General features: G+C 41.6%; 1 protein-coding gene across 6 annotated transcripts in view; it reads right to left on the bottom strand.

Moving 5' to 3' along the window:
* Ercc6 (ERCC excision repair 6, chromatin remodeling factor) overlaps positions 1 to 20,850 on the bottom strand; it is an 80,301-nt gene that overhangs the window by 29,143 nt on the left and 30,308 nt on the right. For all 6 annotated transcript variants that reach the window (XM_087906235.1, XM_087906238.1, XM_048420881.3 and 3 more), the window contains 5 exons: positions 20,110 to 20,238; positions 14,596 to 14,754; positions 8,916 to 9,051; positions 798 to 968; positions 210 to 386 (listed from right to left, as the gene is read on the bottom strand). In XM_087906235.1, coding sequence (XP_087762361.1) covers positions 210 to 386; positions 798 to 968; positions 8,916 to 9,051; positions 14,596 to 14,754; positions 20,110 to 20,238 — 772 coding nt within the window. The remainder of the gene's footprint in view (positions 1 to 209; positions 387 to 797; positions 969 to 8,915; positions 9,052 to 14,595; positions 14,755 to 20,109; positions 20,239 to 20,850) is intronic.

The raw sequence follows: 20,850 nt of genomic DNA, 5'->3' as shown, positions 1-20,850 counted from the left end.
TATTGTGAAAAGAGAAATTTTAGTCTAGTGCTTCCCTTAAGTAAACGATGTTCTTGATTGTTTTAAAAACCTTATCTGCGAAAATACAACCTACTGAGTAAAGACAATTTCTGATTTTTTATGAGACACCAAGTTATAAGCCTGGCCATTTCCCTAGCGTCAATGACTTGGCTATAAAGACTAAAGTTTGGGGACATGCCAAAGGTTACCTGTACTGGGGAAGCATTGGAATACCCCCCCATAGTGATGGGGACAGAGAACTGCTCCATAAACACAGGCAGTGTGCCTAGCTTTCCTGGGAAGATGAAGTCGAAGAGCGACCACAGCTCTCGGAGATTATTCTGCATGGGTGAGCCAGACAAGATGATCCGATGAGGCGTGCGGAACTAGTTGGGGAAATGAGACATCCTTTTATGGAATTGACTTGGTAACAGATAAACGACATCCAAGCCCAGAACACTCCCAGGTAATAGTTACTCTGCGCATTTGGTCACCGCTTGTTTGATCATTGTTTTGGTCTTTTCAAATTGTGGCATTTTGACCAATTTTCTAACTGCATATGGATGAAAATACTGGAAGAATTCTGTTTTATTGCTCAAGATGAACACCACCAACTAGAGTTGAGTGTGGCTATATTCTAACAGTTGGGCCCTGAACAATGAAAATCACAAAGGACAGGCATCAAGAACTTTCTACATTAAGACAGAATTCAATAACTGTGTTCATAAAGCAAATACTCTATTCTAAAATTAAATACCACTGCCCATGCAAATCTCCCGCACTGTAAACAGCCATACCTGTTTGCAAGCAAGGGTGACTGCAGCATTTGGATTTCGAATTTTGTGTCCTTCATCTAGGATCACATAGTGCCAGTCGTGTCTGCTAATGTCATCTTGCATCAGTCGGATGTAGGAATAAGAGGTGATCAAAACTCCATGACAACGAACAATATCTCGGATCAACCTCTCCTATAATGACAACATCAGAAGGGCAGATTTAAGTAAGAAGGCAAAAAAAAAAAAAATCTAAAAAAACAAACAAACAAAAAAAACTAAGCATGACCTACAATGACAATCTAAAGGTTAGATCTGGATTATCGTGAGACCACCTAAAACATACTTACAAATACACATACAAGCTAATAATACACATCAGTGCTTTGCATTTTAATCTGCAAAATAGTAAACATGTTGAAGTACAGTCCTCAAAGAAAGTAGTTTATAATAATGCAATCATTTACTAAATTGCTACTTTTCTAAATCATCCCTTGTGTTTGTCCCTGTTACATTTCAAAAACAAAGCTCTTGAAAAATGATTACAAGAAAAGCAAGAAAATGTCAAAGATATAAGATACACTGAATGGTATGAGGTGAGGGGGGAAAATGTAAAGGCAGTGACTTAAAGAATAATAGAAAAAATCCAAGACGGGCTCCAAAAGCTATGGAGAAACCCTGCCTTGAGCCCCCATCCCAGAAAGAATAATAGAAAAAAAAATCCCACCCAAGTAGGAGACCTGTATCTGTGGGGAAAAACACTTCCAACCGCCAAGCAAAAACACGAAAAGGCCTTATTCCAGACATATCTGCCGGGATGACTGAATCCTAGAACTACAGAACAATAGAGAGAAAATGTCTAGGCATGAGAACACAAAGGGAAGGTTTCCTTCTGAGGAAATGATCCACATCAAGCATCTTTTCTGAGACTACAAAGGTCAGAAAGTGAAGAGAAATACAGATTCCTAGCAGAGAAAGGTCGAAGCCTGGAAGCCTGCCTGATCCAGGTTTCGGTCAGGCAAGGGTTGGGTAGTATCACAGAAAGCTATGGGCCAGAGGGGCCACACCAACTCCTGGAGCAACAGCAGAGTGACCGCCACCAACTCCCCTTCTACAAATGGAAACTGGGAGGACGGCCCACTGCACAGCTACAGCCACCCAGTGTCAGGCTGCACTGCTGCTCAACAGCTCACAAAAGAAAGCGTAAGCGTGAAAATTATGTACTATGTATTTGCCACTTTAAAAAAAAATACATGGCTTATGTTATGGAATGCTTTTAAATAATGAAAAGGGATAGATTTCGAGCATTACTGTAATTTCTGTTTAAAAAAACAAAACCTGGAGGGAAATCAGGGGAATGAATATAAAAGTGGACCTGAACCTCCACCCTCTCCAGACACTGTCTCATTTGTGTATGTGTGTGCACGTGTGCATGTGCATTCACACGTGTTCACACGCATGTAGAGGCCAGAAGAAAACTTCCAGCGGTATTCTTCAGGTGCTGGCCACCTTTTCTTTAAAGACAAGGTCTGGGCTGAAAGGCGACTCAGTGAGAAAAGGCTCTTGCCAACAAGCCTGGTGACTTCAGTGTGACTCGTACCCACTGCGTGATTGAAGGAAAGTCACCTCTGACAAGCTGTTCTCTGGCCTCCATGTATGAACACATATGAGGAAGGAAGACAAAAACACAAGCTTAAGTTTAAAGGACACATAAAACAGATGACATGAGAAACTGACCTGGGAATTAGTGAAGATATATCAAGGAAATGCAAGAAGAGAAAGAAAGAGGGAGCAAAGGAGGGAGGGAGTGAGGGAGGAAGAAAGGAAGGAAGGAAGGAGGACAGAATTTGCAATTAAATAATTGATATCAGTCAGGTGGTAGTGGTGTACACCTTTAATCCCAGCACTCAGGAGGCACAGGAGGTGGATTTCTGTGAGTCAAGACCAGTCTGGTCTACAGGACAGACTACAAAACTATAGAGAAACTCTGTCTCAAAAATAAATAAATAAATAAATAAATAAATAAATAAATAAATAAATAAATAAATAAATGAAAGGAAAAGAAAAGAGATATCATATTTATTTTATCTCTTAAAAGGGAATGACATATTAAAAAAGAAGGCCACAAACCTTTATCTACACAAAACACTGTAACAAACATGGACAAAGCCCCCCCAAACCAGGACAGCTCCTGGCATACCAGGTCCAGGTCCTTCTTACAGACAAGAAGTGAGCCAAGCAAACAGAAGTTTCAAACTGAGGACACAAGACCCGAGCATGTCGTCAGGCTCCGTCTCACGACGAGCGCTATGGCTCAGACACACAGAGTACAGTCCTTAGCATGAACACTCTCAGAAAGCACAAACTCAAGATGCTCAGGCAGTTCAAAGGGCAAGGGCGGGAAAATGACAGAACAGGAGACAAGCCAGTGACTCTTAGAGAAAATGCTGCTGGGACAGAGCAAAGCTGTATGGGATGACATATACCTACATCCCAACACTCAGAAAGCAAAGGGTTTACATAGGAAGTCCCAGGCCAGCCAGGGTTATAAAACCAGATCCTGTCCTAAAGAAAGCCAAAATAACAGTGGACAGAACAAACAAATAATTAACTGTTTGAAACGGCAAACCAAAGAACAAACTCAGTGTGTAGCTTAAAAAGTGTCACTTGTAGAGAGAATGCGACACCACTAACAGCATTCCAGAAAACCTCAAAGCGAGTATGAAAATAAACTATTCAAAAGACAATGGGCACAAGAAAAATTAGACTAACTGAGGGAGCAGAAGGACTAGAAAGGGGGTCAAGTTCTCACCAGGACAAGTTACCTCACACAGCTGTCCTTCAAACTGGTCCAACTGGTGCTGCAAGGCTAACACAACCCAGCTCTCTGAACTGACAGGACCACCCCCCCCCCCAAAGCGACAGCTACTACTTTAGAGACAAAATATAAGTCCAGCAACTGCAGCTCCACAGGATTTCTCACAGGAATACAAAGACAGCTAAATATGAGGAAGTCTAATAACATTCACACCTTGTTCATAATTCAAAAATCTTCTAAAAGAGGTAATTTTATTAATGTCATCTTAAGGAACTGGGAGTTTAAAATTCCTTAGTCCAGGCATGGTGGTACATGATACACATCTGGAATCTTAACTCTTAGGAGACTGAGACAGGAGGCTTACAAGCTCAATTTCAGCCTTCACTGTATAGCAAAACCCTGGCTCAAAGAAAGGGAGGAAGATGGTTCAAAGGTGTTTGCTACTAAGACTGACAACCTGAGTTCAATTCCCCAAATCCACAAGGTAGAAAGAGAGTTGTTCTCTGTAAGCAGAGACTGCTCGTTCATTTCCCAGCTGCCCAAACTCCAATAATAACACAGAAACTATATTAATTACAACACTGTTTGGCCAATATCTTAGGCATATTTCTAGCTAACTCTTACATCTTAAATTAACCCATTTCTATTAATCTGTGAATCACCAGGAGGCCATGGCCTACCGGTAAGGTTCTGGCTGGCGGCTGGCATCTTTCTCCTTCGGCAGCTACATGGCATCTCCCTGACTCTGCCTATATTTCTCTCTATATCTCTGTTCAGATTTCCTGCCTGGCTAAATTCTACTAAACCACTGGCCAAAACAGCTTCTTTAATAACCAACGGTAATAAAACATAGTCAGAGCATACAGAGGGGAGTCCCACATCAGTCCTCACCTCCACACACAGTACCATGGCACATGTACATGCTCACTCTCTCACAAATATACATATACAAACAAGTAAAAAACATTACATGGCGTGTAACTAAGCTGGTGGAAGCTTGCCTAACATACATAACAAAGTCCAGGGCTCAATCCCCAGAACTGAATAAACTGGGCTTCACTGGTGCATACCAGTAATCTCAGCGTTGGGGAGGGAGGCTGGAGAATCAGAATTTCAAGACCACCCTCAGCTAACAGTGAGACCCAGTCTCAAACAAGTTGTGCAGACAATACATGTGTATACATCTGTGTGTGTTTTGTAAAGTGTAAAAGAATACAGAGAGACTGAAGAGAAACTGGAGTGGGATTATCTGCGCATGTGCATTCACACAGGCATTCAAGCTAAGAAAATTGCCTTTTAGACTATAAACCACAAGCACAGTACAGGCTCGAGTGTGACCTGCATGTTACCGTGACTACTCCTTTGACACAGTGAAAAGTTCAGTATCTAATGCATAATACCACACCAAAGGCTTCATCTACTTTATTTAACCAGCTCCTACTTTGATATTCTGATGTCTTAAGTTAATTTTTGTGGTAGACAGTAGTCAGCCTTGCAAACATGGGCAGAGAACTGGCTAAGACTCACCCAACCCCTCCTCTTGGACAAGAGTGCCACTCCTTCAACTGCTGGTACTCGGTGCAGAAAAGAACCAGGGAAGGAGCAGACGCCACTTCCCAGCCTAACCTTGAACCCCCTAACTCTGAGATATTAGAGCTAATTCCTTCAGTCCCTCCACATCCACATTTCCGACCAAGACTCTAGGCAGGCAGCACCCAAGAACTGTCCCTGCTTCCCTTTAGGAGAGCAAGAAAACCCCAAAGCCATGAGAGTAGGAAGAATATGGAGTAACAGCAATGGAATACTCCATGACTGATTCCTGTCCAGGGGAACGAAAATAATTACAGTTGCCTGGGGCTTGAAGTAAGAGCAGAAGTTAAATCACCACTTACTTTTATGAAACATTCATTGACTGTGTTTGACTAAACCCTGCAATTGCGGGTTCACGTGCTCATGGACCCTGGAACTTCCAACTGTTGCACAAGCTCACTATACTCACCCCAATCACCCCTAAAGTACCCAATCACAAAATGAATCCTTGGAATCACTTGATATAGCTAGAAGCTTTATCATTGTTAAACTAACGAGACATTGAGCCAGGTAAATGTATGCCACTAGAGCAATGTGCAGCTTCTCGTGATTGCTTAAGAACTTATGTGGGGCACTCTCCATGTTAGTTAAAGAACCGCAGAATTCCTATTCCTACTGTGTTGACAAAGATGGGCAATGATTATAAAGAATTAAGAAGATGCTTCACAGAACAAGAAGCTGTACAAAATGTTCACAATGAAAACATGATCTCTACTGGGTAATAATCCATTTATGACTATTGATGTTCACCTGATTCAATCTCGGAATTCTGTAACTGCCTGGACCGGAGTTTCAATAACGGTGAATTGTTGAATATTATGGATGTCTCAATCCAAACACTTAAGACAAATCATCTCGGGCGGTTTCAAATTAAAAGCTTGTAAAATATGTAACCTCTCCTAGTTTTTGCAATTAATAGGGTACATCTGCAATTAGCCTGACTGACTCAATGTAGTGCTGTTGTCATTAAAGATGTCTGCGGAAGTGCTGCCGTTATTATGGAGGCTCAGGAGACCAATCCCTCCTAGAGGGCAAACAGTGGACTGGTAGAAAACAACAGCCATAAATCACACTGTCAGGCAGCGGGGAGAACAGAGAAGCACAGGCACATGAAGGCCATTCACAGTAAACACGGCGGGCAGCTTCCCAGGCAGGATTTACTACACCTGTAATTAATTAAAATTTCCTTCAAGCTAAATCTTTAATAAACAAGGATTTGTGCTGACAATGAAGAAAAAAGGGCTCCAGCAACATAATTTTACAGTATACCTCACAGAACAAACCGAGCGTCTATGGCTTCTTGTATCAGGTGCATACATCAATTCCAAAGTCAACAGGAAACACCAGGTTCAGAGAAGTCAAGCACACCACCAATTTCAAATTTCCATGATGCTGGGCATGCAGTTCAAACCCTGCTGTGCTACACAGACCTAGTCCTCCCGGAACTTTAGGAGATGGGTGTTTGCTTTTGTTTTTTCCATTTCTAGGACTCCAGTGGCATGGGTTGATCAAAAGGAGACAAAACTCTGGCTTATCAAAAATGTCCACAAAATCACTAGACCCTACTGTTAGGAAAAGGTGGGAGACAGAGACAGTTATTTCGGAATACAAGCAATCTCTCATTACAGTCTTCCAGCAAACTGCAAAGAAGCTCCTTAATCGTTAACTAAGCTTTTCAGCACGATGCTAACGGCACCACCACCCACTGTGCGTTGTGGGATAAGTACACAAACTGCCTCCTTTCATTAGCTTTCATGGATGTTCTTTCCCCAAGAAAAGAGTTGGCTTTTCAAGGTTAATTAAAAACATCATACCCTCTTTTTCCTGAGACCTAACAATACGAAACACCTGGAATGCAGCATTTATAGTTGTTCCACAAATATTTACTAACACATATACAATTTTTTTTTCTTCTAGAAGACAAGAGAACCATAAACTGTAATGAAAAGCAATGAAAAAAAAAAAGTAACAGCCACGTGCATGCCTGAGAGTGTGGATAAAACTCTCTTTGCAGGAAAACTTCAGCTTGGGGAGGGAAGGCAAGAATGTCACAAGTTCAAAGCCAGTCAAGGCTACAAAACAAGACATTATCTCAAAAAACACACACCACCATAAGTGAAAACAGTGACGACGCCGCAACTATGGCAAGCCAGGGCCAGCATTATCCATTCTCAGGCTCTGCTAGGGGCCCCAAGTTTTTCCAGCAGGCTCACTATCCCTTATGTTTCCACTAGGTGGTCAGTACATGTGGTACACAAGAAGACTACTCCTTATACAAGTTTGCAAAAACAACATCGAGAGATGTCAAGAAAGAGTAAAATGAAAACAGAATGAGAAAATTTTCACATGAAGCCCAGGCAGTTGGCAGCTCAGAGTCTGACGAGAAGAACAACTTCAACGGTTTCTATTCCATCCTGCTAAGGTCACCTTCTTTCTCAGCACAGCACTTGCTCTGTTCTCCTAATTCTCTCAACTCAATCTGCTTTCTGCTTAGCTTTAGGAACCCCGGGCAAAGATAGGTGGCTGTAGTAAGTGACACTCCAACTCACCTTACCTTAGAGACTACATCATAGGTATTTCTGAGCTACTTCTATCGGAAATTCTGTTTAACCACAATCATGAGTGCACCCGAATTTGCAGGAAAAAGAAGAACGAAGAGTAAAATTACAGAGGCCCAGTAGTTTTGTGGTTGCAGAGTGCCTGTCGGTGAGGAGAAACCTCCGGGGCCCTCATGGCAGACACTGCAAGGCTGTGGGGCAGAGGAGCTCGCTCAGGAGCTGAGCCCAGAGAATAGTGGGGCAAGAAGGCGGCTGCTTTTGGAGCCGGGAAGCAGGAAGTGAGTGGCGGCAGGTATTTTCCCAATTGCTTGTGATTTGCCTCAGGTTTTTATCTTTGATATTTGTCCATTTGTCCATAAGTTTTGTTTCTTAATAAACAGTAAAAGAAATCCCTTCAATGTCCGGTACGTTGCGATGTAGGAGGACAAAGCAAGAAGACTAAAGTATCTATACCTAAGAAAGTCTCAAAATAGCATGCTGTCTCTCCTGCATCAGAAACATTTAAAAAGCATAATTACAGGTGCATTTATCAATCAAGGTTAAATATTTATTATTCAGGATACATTGAGATCAGGGGGTATGTCAGATTTTGGGGTATCTGCATATATGTATTAAGGTACCTTGGAAACAGAACCCAGTCTAAACACAAAATTCATAAAAACTCATACAGATCTTCTCCAGGTCGCCTGCTGGCAGATTTAATGCAATAATTTTGGTGTACCTGTATTTTCAGGTGACCCGTCACATGCATCAGGTATGGGCTCTTCCAGCTATAGAAGCAGGGCTCCGAGTTTCAGATCCTGGAGCATTTCGGGTTTCCGATTAGGGATGCTCAATCTGTATGTTACTTTTCAAACCCACTTTTCTCAAAGCTTAAAGAGGCTATGACAAAAGTCCCTCCAGTCAACTGCCATGCAGAGCACCTGATCTGTGATCCTAAGCACATGATCACCCTTGTGGTCCCTGTCTGGGCCCAAGCATCACACCACTACTTAGACTATTAGAATAAGAAAGCCTTTGTTCAGATCTGTTTGATGGCATGGAGCTTCAAGTCAACAATTAAATAAATTAAGATAAAAGAAGCATATGTAGACACATTTGGGAAATGCATAGCTCAAAAATAAAAGAGAAAAAAATGAAAAAAAAAAGCCAAACCGTCAAGCACTGTACTGTTACCTTTTTGTGAGCATAGGTGCCCGTTTCATGCAGAACTGCCACTCTGAATGGAGGCCACCATGTGTGGAATTCTTTCACCCACTGGTGCATCACTGTCGTTGGGCAGACAATCATAGTGGGGCCCAGTCCCTCGAACCTGCATCCAGAAGTCCAAGAGAACACAACCGTGAAAGACAGTGGAGAAAGTGACCAATAGACAAAACCAAACACTGTGAGTGGTTCATATAAGACAATAACCTGTAAAAATCTACTGATACTTTCTTTAAGGAGAAAAGCTAACAATGTTAGGGTAACTCGAGTCTGCAGGAATCCATTCATCCCTTAGTGGATGCAGGAATTAACACTGTGGAAGTCAATGTCTATAGTAAAGGACACACAGAAAACATCTCTTGCTAAAACAGCTAACGACTGTGGAATGCTTACAACAGTGTCAATTAGTGCATACTCAAAGGGCTTACTGAATAAGACAGAATATCAGATAATGAATAAAATTAAAATCATTAAAATTTTCAGTTTTTGAAAATTATTTAATAGCCTGGGAAAATGCTTATAATAAACTAAAAAAAAAAAACTTACAGATCACTGCAATCTCCTAATACCTGGGCAGTGGGAAGCAGGAGACATTGTTCAACATGGTCTTCCTCTCTCCTGCCCTGCTTCCCTTAGCCTCACCAGGAGGAGCATAACTCTGGCTCCCAGAGATTTATTTGATGGGGTCCTGAGCACCTAACGGATATGCCATGAAGTGGGAATCCCATTCATACACAGCATGCCCTGAAACTCCCACAGGAGAGCTGTCTGTCTTAGGAAGGAAAAATGTACACTCCAGTTAGGGAGCCATTTTTCTCACTCCATCCTGTGTGTCTGTTTTGATGCTACTTGATGCTGAAGATGAAGCACAAGTCAAAAATCAACAGTGACATCTCCACAAGCTACAACCCCCCCCCCCATGGCTTTCCAATGCAAAGAACAGAACTGTCACCCATTCTTCAGGACACCAAACCAGAGTCTGTTTTGTTCCTTGATCAATCTTCTTGCTTCCCACCAGAGGAGACTACAAATTCACACCCACTTTACCTCCTAAGTCCCTCCAGTCACCACCTCCCCCCTGCAGGGTCACCATTCATTTCGGTTGCAGCGACTGTCACCTCACCTATAATCTGAGAGTAAAATCTGGATGTCCCGGGCCCTCCCCTCAAGGCCTCCAATGGCTGCACACTGCTCTTGAATAGTATCTACACCTTGGCCTGGTCATGAGGCCATGCAGATCCGGCTTCTGCCTCACCTGTCTTTCTACCAACACTGTTAGCATCTGATCCTGAACTCTGCCACCTGCACTGTCCTCAGGCCCTGGGGAGCACACACTCTTCTAGACCTTGCCTCTTCTCCCTTCCCCCACCACCTTATACTTGCAGATAGGTCAATGAGCCTCCCTTGCCACACTCACGCTGACCCTGCTGTGCTACACAAAGCTCCTCCTCAGCTCTTCACAAGTCTGGACAATCTCTTCATGGTGTGACCTCAGGGCCTAGCCCACAGCACGGAAAGGATGAACACGACAACATATGAATTTAGAGACCGGAAGGAAGTGTAAAAGTGTGAAAGGCATTTAAGTTGGGAAGACACACATAATTTTCATTCTCTTGTTACAGCTGAGGACATGATTCCTAAACTTAAAATGTTGAAAGTTTCAATGTGAGCCACACAGAACTTGAAATTTTAAAAAATCATCTATGTAACTGAAAGAAAATGGGTCTAGTGGAAAAGTAAGATACTGGCCAACTCTGAGTACAAGCTTTACCCCTGTACTCCAACATGACAGATACTTCTCTCCACTGATGAGTCCTTCACCGCCTGCTGTATGTGGTCACTGTCCCCTGGCCCTCAGGGTTGGAACAGAGAATCAGAAGTCATAACAAACTCAGCCCTTCCCACCAAGCCATACTGTCACAAGGCAGGACCCAGACAGTTGTCTCTCACGCTCCCTGGGGAGGGCAGGACTCTGCCCTGGCCCCTGCCCCCTTCCATGACAGTATTCCTTCTTAAAAGGATTAAATGTGCTGACCTTTTCACATCCTCCAGTGAGAACAAAAAGCTGCTGCCACAGAGACACACTTGGCAGGGATTAGGAAACAGCCAATCAACAGCTATCTAAAGTAGCCTAAGAGAAGCTCACCTTCAAATAAGTGTGTGTGTGTGTGTGTGTGTGTGTGTGTGTGTGTGTGTGTGCATGCACCTTTTCAGGCTGTATGCATTTTTCTCTCCTTTATAATATACCTTCTATGAACTGCTATGTCAATGAAATACACACTCACTAAGACTACTATTTAATCCCAGCTGATATACTACCTGGCATTACAGTGTCCTTTAATTTCCATCATTCCCCCGTTAGAATAACAGAAGGTTCTCATGCAGAGTTGAAATCCCACAGCTGAGGCAGGCTATTCCTGAACCACAAACCCATTTGGCAATCAAACCCATTAATAGGTGAATGAACCACTTTCCCATCCTCAATACCAGCAAGATGACGCAAATTGGCTAAATGTACTAGAGTGATTAGCATCAATTACCAAACATACTATAGCTCCTTTCATCTTTGATCACCATTGATTACTTACTGAATTTAGGACAAGTCAATACCTCCATGGTCAAATACTTCAACTTAAGAGTGGGAAGCCTACTGGTTATGGCATAGAACTTACTGGGAATTACAAATTGTAATGTTTAGCTTCCAGAGTTCGTTAGCCCTTTTTGGACATTAACTCTTCATCAGAAATTAATTAAACGACAACCAAGTCAAGTATTAACTGAAATGTGAGAGGCAAATCATTTACATTTTTCCATTATAAAATTCAGAGGACCTATCCCTATAATAATGGTCAAGTAAAAAGTCAGTGTATCCACTGGGATCTGGAAACATAGCTGCCAGTATTCACTTATTCATTCATGTAATATTCTTCTTCCTCTTCTAAAAGCAGCTATTCGACCTCTATCAAAACATAAATTAACACAACAAACTGCATTTACTATAAGTTTCTTGATATCACAGAGACTTGCAGTTTCACAATGTTCACAGACCTTAAAATTAGGTCACTACTTCCAATGAGGACTCCAACATCTCTAGCTTGCAAGAATTATTTTATTTATTTATTTATTTATTTTTAAAAAAGGGTACAGTCAACAACAAGGCAGTATCAGATTACAAAGCGACGTCCCTGTCGCTTTAAGGGCTATTTTTCTTTAAGACTTAAGTTCACCTAGTATAGAGACACTTTACACCATGACTCCTCATGGAGCTCCTCAGCGCACCCCTCCTCAGTCGGCCCTGTAGTCTGGGTGATGTGGTGCCACATTCTCAGAAGCCAGTTTCACCAATACTATTTTAATAAAGACAATCTGGGCGCTGGTCCAATATGCCACACTATTTCATTATGGAAAGAGAATATGAGCATTGATAGTTAATTGATTGCAGCTGATGCTCATTCACTCCTCGTAGGACTGCCACCACTCAAGAGAACATGTTTTAATTTTTAGATCAAAACTACACTGCAGGGATAAGTTGAGGGTTCCTACGCCCGGGACGCTAAGACTCCACACAATAGAGCAGGAGGAGAAGAAAGCAATGGGGACAAGAGAAAACTGCAGAAGTCATATAAGGAGAGAAAGTCCTAGGAACACCTGGGACATCAGGACATTGGAACTACCAGAAACCTCAGGGCTGGAGAACAAGCCTGACTGGAACTGAGGAATGACAGTCACAGATAGGAAAAGCTTAGATACATTTCCAGCTGACTTTGGGGCTGGAATGTTTTCATATTTCCAGGCAAATCTATCCTACATCTAAAGAAGTGTTCTGATAGCTACAGAAATTTTTCTGCTTCAATACAACTTCCCTATAACAACAACATGATGTTTGGTTTTTTAAAATTCTTTTCAACACATTTCCTCCTTCTACAGGGGGGTTTTCAAAAGTATCTAGGGGATGAGATGGCTCAGTGTTTAAAAGCACACACTGCTTTTACAGAGGACCTAAGTTCAGCTTCCAGCACCCACTGGCATGACTCACAATCTCCTATGGCTCCAGTTCCAGCAGACGCAACACCCTCTTCTGGACTTCGCAGGCACCTGCAGTCACACGCACACACTCCAACACAGACACACAGGCACCTGCAGCCATACACACACACCCCAACACAGACACACAGGCACCTGCAGTCATACGCACACACCCCAACACAGACACACAGGCACCTGCAGCCATACGCACACACCCCAACACAGACACACAGGCACCTGCAGCCATACACACACACCCCAACACAGACACACAGGCACCTGCAGCCATACGTACATACCCCAACACAGACACACAGGCACCTACAGTCATACGTACATACCCCAACACAGACACACAGGCACCTACAGTCATACGCACACACCCCAACACAGACACACAGGCACCTGCACACACTAGCACACTAAAAATATTTTTTTAAAAAAATCTGAAAACTTGAAACAACACTCCTCACAAGAAGTGTTGCCCTGCTAACTGAGCAAAAGAGTAAAACATTTTTAAAAAGAGTAACAAATAAAAGCAAATCAGGATGCTTGGGAGACTCAATAATAGCCTTTAGTCAGGAGCTTACGGTCCACATATACTCTCTGCTGCACATTTTTGTGACAGTGCCTTAGAATGCAGACAAACGTTCTGCAGTTGTGGGCTTTGAACACATCAACGCTGTTTCAAAGACATAATGACTGCCTCAAATCATAGGACACACACCCATCATTGCTACTCATTAGAAAGAAAGATAGGGCTCTTAGTTTATCTGTATCCAAGATGAAACATCCTACGTAATTTATCTAGCAACATTTTCAACAATATAGGTTTCTACGAAGGTAATTTACAACTTACACAAGGCTATCCTCATAGCTCTTTATTGCAAGTACAAACATTCAGCGCCACCTCCAAACAGATTAAACAGCAATTTTCTCACAATTCTAGTGCTTTAACAGTGTATTAGAAAATAAGCAGACAAAAACTGAAATTACTCCCTACACTTCATGGAAGTCACGGAGGTGCTGACCTTGCGGGCGGAGTCTAAACCATAAGGGGAGGATGAGAAACTTCACTCCAGAAGCGTGAGCATGCTCTAAATGCTATCACACACAGGCTCTGAAGGAAACCACAGAGAACGGCTTCTTCTGAGCTCCAACTCTGCCCAGGAGCAGACTCGTACTTACTGTAATGCTCACCTGGTCTTCTGCCAGAACAAATATTTTAATGTAAAATTTAATAAATGGGACTAAAGGTATTATGTCTAATTTAAAATTCCATATTGTGTAAACTATTGATATTAACATAATTGAGTTTGTAAACAATCCATTTGCAAGAGCTAACCTTAGACATCGTATTGACCCAAAATATCTAGTGGGGCCCATCTGCAAAATGAAGCATCAACGCCTGGAATTCATTACAAGTGTTACATGTTTAATTTCTCCTGCCCTACAGCTCCATTGTCTCGTAAAATTTTTCCTTTGATGTCCCCCACTAAAAGAATTAAAGGAATATTGTAATTGAAATGTCATCAATAATTCACAAGCCCCTCCTCCACAGCAATACATCTGATGAAATATTAATTGAGCTCCACAGACTGACAGTCTGCAGAGGAGCACTTGCCTGTAATTTGAACCGCGAGTCCTGATCTTGCTGTAGCTCAGACCTGCCAAGAAGGCAATTATCTGGATGGTCTTGCCCAATCCCATTTCGTCTCCCAGAATTCCTCCTGCCTGCTGGCAGTGCAATTCCCACAGCCACCTAACACCTGTCTGCTGATACCTACAACAACAAACACCAACAAGAAAAGAGAAAATGGCAAATGGTGGGTGATACAGATTGTAACAGAAAGTACTCATGAATTAATCATTTGGTTAGGTTCTAGTACCAGTCAGAGAAACATACCGGATGCGTGTTTTATATGATTATTATATTTATAAGGTCATACATTTTTGATCACTTAGGCATAAAAAAATCGTAATTTTTTGTTATAGAATGTTAACACATTTCTAATTAAACTGGTAGATGGGGTAATTAAGGACTATTTTATGTCTTTTACAACATTAAATATTGCTAGATAAACAAGCATAAACTTTCTAGGTTTAATTCACTTTCTGAAAAATAAGAATATCAAATATTTTAAGTACATAAAGTTCCATAAGTTTTTCTACAAAAAGAAGTGATACTTTAATCTAAATAGCAACAAAAAAGCAGGGCAGAGAACACCACAGTTTACAGCTAACACAGCTGCAAAGTCACTTTGTAGACATATTATCCTTTTATAGGGAAAATTAAGTGAAATGTTAAGGTCATAAACAAGTATGAGTAATAGGGTTGTTCTTAAAATTAGCATCTAATAGATGCCTCTGCTGCACGGTTGACAGCTGTGAAGAAGAACTCTTTACAAGGCCTGCAGTGTAGGAGGTCGCCAGTACTTTAAGCACAACTGATTCGAGGAATTTATCAAAGATACAGATTGGGGCTATTAAATTTTTAAATAAGGAATGCAAAATATAAAGAAACAGTATCTCCCTCACTTCTCCCTCTCAAAATAAAAAAGAAAAATATGTAGCTGGTATCTTCCTTTCTTTATCAATCAAACATTCAACTCTATCAACTCTAAGGTTTTCTGTTTGTTTGTTAATGACCTGATATCAAGGGATGGAATGGAAACTATATGCCAGAGTAAATGACTTAAAGCAAAACCCACTTATGATAAAGTCAAAGTACAACCCCACCCAAAGAAAACCGCAAAGCCACAGCGCTACCCCTAAAAGACAGGAGGCTAATTTACTGCCCCACAATTCACTGCTTGTATCTGCTCCGCCTCCTAAAATCCTCTGAGCCAGGTGTGGTAGCATGTATCTATAACCTCGGCACGTGGGAGGCTAAGGAGAAGTCCAAGAGTTCCCCCAGGTCTGTCTTGAAAGAAGGAAAGGAAGAAGAAATGGTGTGAAGATTGTTGACAGACACGCAGACAGACAAGTAAGTCATCTCGCTGTGAGCTGCCACTCCTTTCAGTAGCTATGCCCTCAGTAACTGACGCTCAGTATTGTGTAAGGCAGGACTCTACGTGGTAATGCCACTACACACAGCATAAGGAAAACTTTGGGATGTTGCCTGCTTATTAGTTTGGCCGATCATAATAATTACATTGCATATGCACTTTGGAGAAAAGGATTCAAAACCAAAACCCAATGCAGCATGAAAATAAGACTGATTAAATTGAGGAGAAAGACAAGCTCCATAAATGCACGGCAAGCCTAGAGAACAATGGCTCCAACTCAAGAAACCCATCTGCAGGGAGGCTCTGGACCAGGTGATCTGGACAGACACAGGGGTCAGTGGCATAATTTACAGGCAGGAAGCAAAGGCTCAGGAAAGGAGGGGCTAAGAGAGGAGAAAAGGAGAGAGGAGGAGAAGGACAGGAGAGGGGACAGGAGAGGGGAGAAGAGGGTATGACACACAAACAAGCGAAACTGAAATCCAGAACTGTATGACTCCAAAGTGATCCCACTTCGGAAATAATCCAGCATAGTAGCCCTGATTTGCTCCCTGGGGGCATTTGGCAATGTCTACAGCCATTTATTTTTCAAGTAGAAAAGAACAATTAGGACTTAATGGCCAAGAGTCGGAGATGGTATTCATTCTCTAATGCTATGGTCAGTCCCTATGGAAAATTATTTGGCCCAAAATGTCAAGTGTGTCAAGGCTAGCCCCGACTTGGAAGAAAACCTGGTGCCTGAACTAGCTCTACACACCTATAATCCCAACACAAGGGAGGCTAAGGAAGGAGGTTTCCAAGTTTGAGGCCACCCTGAGCTACATGATGATATTCTGTCTCAAAAGAATAAAAATTAAAAATAACAAAAACAAAACAAAAAAGACTGAGGTTTTGCATTCAAGCTCCAGAATGGCTGGATTCTAGCCACTAGCCTTCTCCTACCAAAGCAGAGAAACCACAGGAGTAGCTCCAAGCAAGCCCTGGACCTCCTTGTGACCGCCTGAAATCAATCCACCCAACGCAGAGCCAGCCAACACTCTTCTTCCCTAGGGCCCAAATTTAATTAAAGTGGGAAGAACTGGAAATCAGCAACTGGGGAATTATGAAAGGACTATTTATTAGTTTGGTGTCTCTCAGCAAGAATCCGGACGTGAACTGGACACTGGATTCCATATGACCCGTAGAGAATCAGCAACAGTGGGCTAGGTATTTTGATATCTACTACCCTAAAACTCCAAGGGTTTTCACAGGGTACAAATACGGGTGAAGTCCTACAGAAGTAACGCAAGAAATACTCATAAGACACCCCAGGGCTGCATCTCAACAGCAAGGATTGTGCGGCCTGGGTAAGGTACCACACCATAAACAGGTCCTCAGATTTCAGTTGGAAAATATTCATTAATAACAGAGAAGCATCCACCATTCTAGTCAGCAGGGCTGTGTGATGAGTGAGGAATAAAAGGCCTGGGCTCTGGCTCCACCAGAAGGAGTAAACACCCTTAGTTTCATGGCTTTACATTCTGAACAGTAAATACTATAAAACAACCACACCATTAAAATGCCAACAGGGCTTGGAATCTAGTTTCCAAAATCTTTGAGAAGCATATAAAATTTACTCCTTAGAAAGTTAAACTGTCTTTTAAATTACTATACAACAGTAAGGAAATTACTGAACTCTGGTCCCCCACCACAGATAATTGTTGGATCTTGGCATCGTCATACTAACCCAAGATTGCAGTTACTAGTTTGGTAGAAGGTAAGGTCAAAACAAATTGAAGTTTGTCGTAAGGCTGTTAAATTATACAGATGAATACATTTGCTGGGCAAACTTTCAAAAATGAAATTTAGAAGTTAAACATTATCTTGCAAAAAATAGCACTTAAATGGAAAACTGTGCTTCCTGACTCCCTGGGGTGTAACTATACCCCACTGACTCAGTTCCACTGAGTGTAGTAAATAGAATAAAAATATATCCACAACTTTAAAAGTAAACTGGCTTGGCTAAAACTTAATCATAAAAAAATGGTGGCAATTGGGCTGGAGAGCTGGCTCAGCAGTTAGGAGCACTTACTGCTCGGTATGACTTCCAGCACCTACACTGCAGCTCACAGCTGGCTGTAATTCCCGTTCCAAGATAGCTGGCGCCCTCCTCTGGCCTCTGTGGGCACTACATGCACAAGATACACATATATACAAAGTAGGCAAAATACTCATTCACATAAAATAAACTTTTTAAAAACAAGGATTGTCTTCGCCCTCCTTTTTCTTACAATAGAAGATATAAAATCTAATAACATTTATAAAGTATTTTAAATTACTCTTATAAATATAAAACAGAATACCTTCCAGGAATATGTAATTAAGACAAATTTAAAACAGTAACAAGCACATATTTATATTAACTATGATAAAGTTAATAGCCAATACAATGACTCTTACAGCAACTCAGTAAAGTGAAGTTTGGTTCTTTCACCTGTGAAACTGCTTTGCTAGAAAATCTGACACTTCTACAACATTGTACATCCAACCTGACTCCTGAGGACAGTTACGAATGAGATCATTCACTAAACATGCAAAAGAGGCCTGTTCTTGTTAAATCAGCTTAACCTATAATTTAGGTATTTCTTTTTGCTAGTACAATATGGACACTATTTTACTTGTTTCTAAATAAACAATTACTTCAGAGAAAAATGTAGTCTTATCTTTCTACAGTTAATTTTCATTGGGGAGTAGCAATACACAGACAATTTGCCTTTCTGGGCTGTGAACTGATTTCCTGGCAGAAATGACCAGAGATGTAGAATTGACCTTCTATGTGGTCCATCCTCCTGAGCAAGTCAGGCCGTCCAGCCGTGTAAGCTCAGCGAGGACCTGGCTTTACTCTGTGTTTAATGGGATAAAATAGCTACTCCTTACTCCTCCACCCCTAATGCAAAGAGAAATTAAATTTATAACATAAAACTATAACATGGGGGGCTGGGTAAGTGGCAGAGCACTTACTTACCCACCACAAGCAAAACCCTGGATTCCATCTCCCTGGCACGATAACTAAATAAATAAGTATGATTTGTAGGTCTTGATCTTGCCTAGTGATGTTGCTCAGTACAGTGCTTGTCATGAACACACACACCCCACGCATACAAAAGCTCTGAGAGGAAACAGGAAGAGCATGCTCTTTCTAAGTACATATCTTACTAAGTGAAGGGCATGGCTGACAGTGACTCTATAAACAACACTGAACTTCCCCATCTCCCAGAAGTTTCCATCCTGCTCTATCAACAACTACTGGTGCAGAAAGGAAAGAAGCTACCCGGTGCGTGACTTCCTCTGCACCTCTAAGAAGCCTTTCTAAAGCATCCATTACTAAATCCACCAATGAGGAGATGGAAGACGTCCCTCGACGTTCACCCACTATGAGAGTTCTGCCCTGCCATACGGACCACACAAGCACGCACGCATCTGCCATGCAGATCTTGGAAGGTTGGCATGGCACTTGGACATTTACACACAGAACTTAAGTCAGCTTCCAGCAGCAATTTAAAACTCGAGGTGTTGTCTATGTCTTATTTTTTGACATTATGCAGAAAGACATCCACATAAAATATTTAGATGTACATTTGGTCAGTTCAAAAATATTATACCCGTAGGTATGATACAAGATCCTCAGAAAACAATCAACAATTTTTATTTCCACAAAGAAGTGAAAAACCAAAAGCAAAATCGTCCCCAAGGTTTGATTATAATATATATAAAACTCCTCTTAGAAATTTTAATAAACAAATATTTTTAAAGAAATTATTCTAATATTCACAATGAGAGGTTTGGCACCTTAAAGTTACTACAAACAAAAGCATAATTTACGGAGAGGCTTTTAAATGTGCTGCTTTGAGTCTGCTGAGACAAGTCCACACAGACGCATCCGTTTACAAACACCCCATGCGCAACTTCGCCAATTTATTATCATCTAATTTTAATGAACAGCATGTGGCTAAAATTTCATTTGACAGTGTCTGGATTTGCAATAAATTGCTGCAAGTACCTTACGGGCCCACAGGTAACAACTGCGTAATTTCTAAGTGTTAATGTGCACAATGGCTCGATGACAAACGAAGGACAGAACAAACGGCACGTACTTAAAGAGCTTTTTGAAGAGGAAGCCTGGCACTCTGAAGCCTTCATCGAATTCGGTGTCACTTTCCTCAGAGTCATCGTCCAGCTTCGGGCGCTGCTCTTTCTCCTGCAGCCTCAGCTGATTCCACCTCCTACGGTGAACAAGAAATCACAGAGATGAAGATAGACTTCGCACCGGGAAGACACGGGAAAATCAGAACGGCCTCTCAGGCCTCTGCCACCATCACTACTCGACAGCACTAATAGTCTAGGAAAACCAACTCTCTCCTGCCGCTCAAGTCAATTCGTACTTGAATTATTACAGCTCCTCTAGAAAGATTCCCGCACTTCTCGTTTCATTATCACAACCACTTACTCCTCTTCAGCATGCCCTAAGGGAAGACTTCTCTACTAGCTCCTAAGACACATGACCCGCCCTACAACAGACTCAGGAAGTCGCAATATAACTGAGCATTTCCAATGGTAATACAGTTTAATAAAAGCATATTTTATTTAGAACTAGTATTTCTCTGCTAAAAAGTATAGTCACGGGACAAAAGCACACTATTTTGAAAACAAATTTTTGTTCAAAATTGCTGCATCCAGTATTTTTTCTAATTACTCAACTGAACAGGATCAAAGGTACCATTATACTGACAATCATACCACTCAGAATGTATTAATCAAATAAAGTCAAATTTTGAAAAAGATGAACATTTGTATTTTGGAAGCATGAAACCATGTTTGTGCAACAGCCAGTGATA

The sequence above is a fragment of the Myodes glareolus genome, chromosome 5 (assembly GCF_982192425.1).
Source record: "Myodes glareolus chromosome 5, mMyoGla1.1, whole genome shotgun sequence".
Classification (NCBI taxonomy): Eukaryota; Metazoa; Chordata; class Mammalia; order Rodentia; family Cricetidae; genus Myodes; species Myodes glareolus.
The sequence above is the reverse complement of the archived record's forward strand: the minus strand, read 5'-3'. Positions and strand labels throughout refer to the sequence as shown.